The 2,813-nt window shown below is 44.8% G+C and overlaps 1 protein-coding gene across 1 annotated transcript; it reads right to left on the reverse strand.

Annotated features, from left to right (window-relative positions):
• Positions 1-597: 597 nt before the first annotated feature.
• EI90DRAFT_3137471 (peptidase S8/S53 domain-containing protein) lies at positions 598-1,994 on the reverse strand (the record flags this gene model as incomplete). Its single annotated transcript, XM_039064853.1, has 4 exons — positions 598-1,278; positions 1,347-1,672; positions 1,722-1,825; positions 1,876-1,994. 4 exons carry the CDS (start codon positions 1,992-1,994, stop codon positions 598-600), a joined length of 1,230 nt encoding a protein of 409 aa, XP_038908010.1.
• Positions 1,995-2,813: the final 819 nt, after the last annotated feature.

Below are 2,813 nucleotides of genomic sequence, written 5' to 3' on the forward strand. Positions count from 1 at the left end.
GGATCCGGTCTCTGACAAATGGGTCTATTGCTCTAGACTCACAACTCAGGTCTAGGGGGGGTAGGTCTCATGTAGTGGGTCCTCTATAGTATGGTGCTGATACTCTCTAACAAACTATACAGTGTCACAGAAGAGTCCAATACAATAAGAAACAGAAAGTCACATGCATGAATGGATGAAAATAGTAAAGAAAATGTCATATCTCCTCAACCACCCCACCAAATACAACGATCTGGACTTCGACAGAACCACCCACCCAGCCCCTACAACTCCCCTTATTACCCCGACCTACCAATCCTAGTCCCTGATGCAGTAAGGGTGAAGTGTGCAATGGGGCTTGTTTTAGCCTGCACGGACTTGTCCCCACAACAACAGATATGACAGTTCCATTCCTCCATCCTGGTAGGGCAATGTAAGCCAAGAGGATATCATGTGGGGATCACATGTGTACATGACTGTTGGGTACATCTGATAATATATATCTTGTTATGCTCATGTCCTAACACATCTGAAGTAATGTGGGCATGCTGTACAGGTTTTACAAAGTGTGTGAGGAAAAAGATTGTGGACCAGGTTGTGCACCATGTACATCTATAGTCACCACCCAACTTGTGCCAGATAGTTTCTAGTTCCCTCTGGTTGGCCTTTAACTACTGGTGCAGCATTATCCTGCATTTTTCTAAGTATTTGAGCAGGAGTCAGCTGCTTATTTTCAGCTCGACGTAAAGCATCAGCTAATATGGATGCAACACGTGCAGCTGCCGGGCCAGTGCCAGTCAAGCTATTTATTGCATCCACACGGCCAATCCAAGCACTTTGAGCATTGAAACCATCAGCAAAAACATCAACAAGCGGTCCATAGTTGGATATGGATAGGAAGTTGTGGAAGCAGTCAACAGCACCAACAGTGATAGCTCCGGGAGCAGATGCAGGACTGGAAAAGCTTGCATCCATGCGGCCATCCCCAGCAGCAACTACCACATACAACCCATGGTTGGTGGCCAGAGTGATGGCATCATTAATTGCCTGACTGTATCGTAGGTTGGCAGTTATCAGAACGATGGTCGAAAGTTCAGGAGTCTTTTGAAATTGTTTGTAGGCATATTCGATGGCTTTGAGTATGTTGATGGAGCGCACGTTTAAATGGGATTTGCAGACTTTGAGTGAAATAGCCATGGCAGTTGGTGCAACGCTATAACCGATCCCTATTGCCAACCCAGCCAAAAATGTGCCCAGGCCATCCTCATCCCCCAAAGTTGAATAACGGTAACCGAAGCCCTGTGCATTCAAGCAGGGATGAGTGAACATATATGGTAGGGAGTACATAACTTGAAAGAGATACACACCGGACCAGGAGCAACCCGCGGTACAAGCTGGCCAAACTCATCAATTTCATCACCACTGAGGCTGTTGTGGGATGTAAAAACTCCAGTAGCGATTATGAAAACCATTACTTCCTGCCCAGTTACACGTGCTTTGAGTCCAACTGGGTCATCCTCATCCTCCATTTCAACAGCAATGTCATCGCTCTCTGCCACATCCCTTTCATTCACATGGTGGACATCATTGTCACTGGAAGTTGTGACATCTGCTTCGACATAGTCAACTTCAGAGCAAATGAGAATGCAACTAAGGGGTGTTCCAGTTGCATATACTGAATAGCCATTCAGGACTACAAAAGTTAGCATATTAATGGGGATTCTCTGATGATATCCACTTACTCTGATACCGGTAAGTGACTAAGAATTTTGACCCAGGGTTCTGGGTGGATATCCGAGTAATACTTTCGATATGGTCTTCTAAATTTGCACCAGATTTCAGCTTACTAAGTAGCGAATCAGCCAGTGTTATGTTATGCCTGTGGGTGGGACATACATGATGTATGAGTCAGGCTTTACTGGACCCTTTGGCATCCTGATAGGGATGGAGGCAGCAAGGGCCAGAGTTGTTGTTGTGAGGGTAATGACAATAATAGCTGCAGTTGAGAACTTCATTGCTGTAGCCAACAGATGGGTTGTGAAGAACAGGGGAATTAGGAAGGAAGGACTGACAAAAAGCTGGAGGTATGCCTAACCATACATATAGGTTATCAGCACAATGTACAGACACCTATTTATGGAGCTGTTCAATGAATGGGAACCATCTATGTATCATTGTGGTATTGATGGTCCATGGGCTTCAGCTGCCATATCAAATTAGAGAAGACTGATGTGGGTGTGATGAATGTAATAAAGATGAAATCAGAACATGGGACAACCCTTTCCCTACAGACCAATTGGGGGCAATATGGAAAATCCTTGTGTACTTGTCCCAGCACATCATGAAAACCGGCAGATGCTCTCATTGAGCTAGCTGTTGAGTGCTCCTGAGCAATTAGAGCAATCATCAGCAAACCCCCACAGTTGCACCTTGGACAACCACTATGTGGGCCTTTATAGGGGGCACCTCAGGACATTGTAGGCAGGAATTGCCACTGCACCCTAGATGAACTGAATATTGCAATTTCCCCATCCCAGCACATGATCAGTTCACAAAACACATTGCATATACCATTCATTATTTTCTTCCAATCTTTCTGGACACATTCCTAGTCACCACAGACCAAATTCCCACACCCACCCAGCAGCATGGTCACACATGGATTGGATCCCACTTATCTCAGCAACCACTGCACCAATTTGAACAATATTGGTACCATTGGAAATGCCTCATTGAGTAGTATTAGCATACATCATGAGTGGGAATTGATTAGTGATGGATAGATTTGATTATTTTTTGGTTGGAAACCATTTATTGCTTCATTGTTTTCTTGA

This window comes from Cantharellus anzutake, assembly GCF_015039405.1.
Source record: "Cantharellus anzutake strain C23 chromosome Unknown EI90scaffold_190, whole genome shotgun sequence".
In the NCBI taxonomy this organism is placed as follows: Eukaryota; Fungi; Basidiomycota; class Agaricomycetes; order Cantharellales; family Hydnaceae; genus Cantharellus; species Cantharellus anzutake.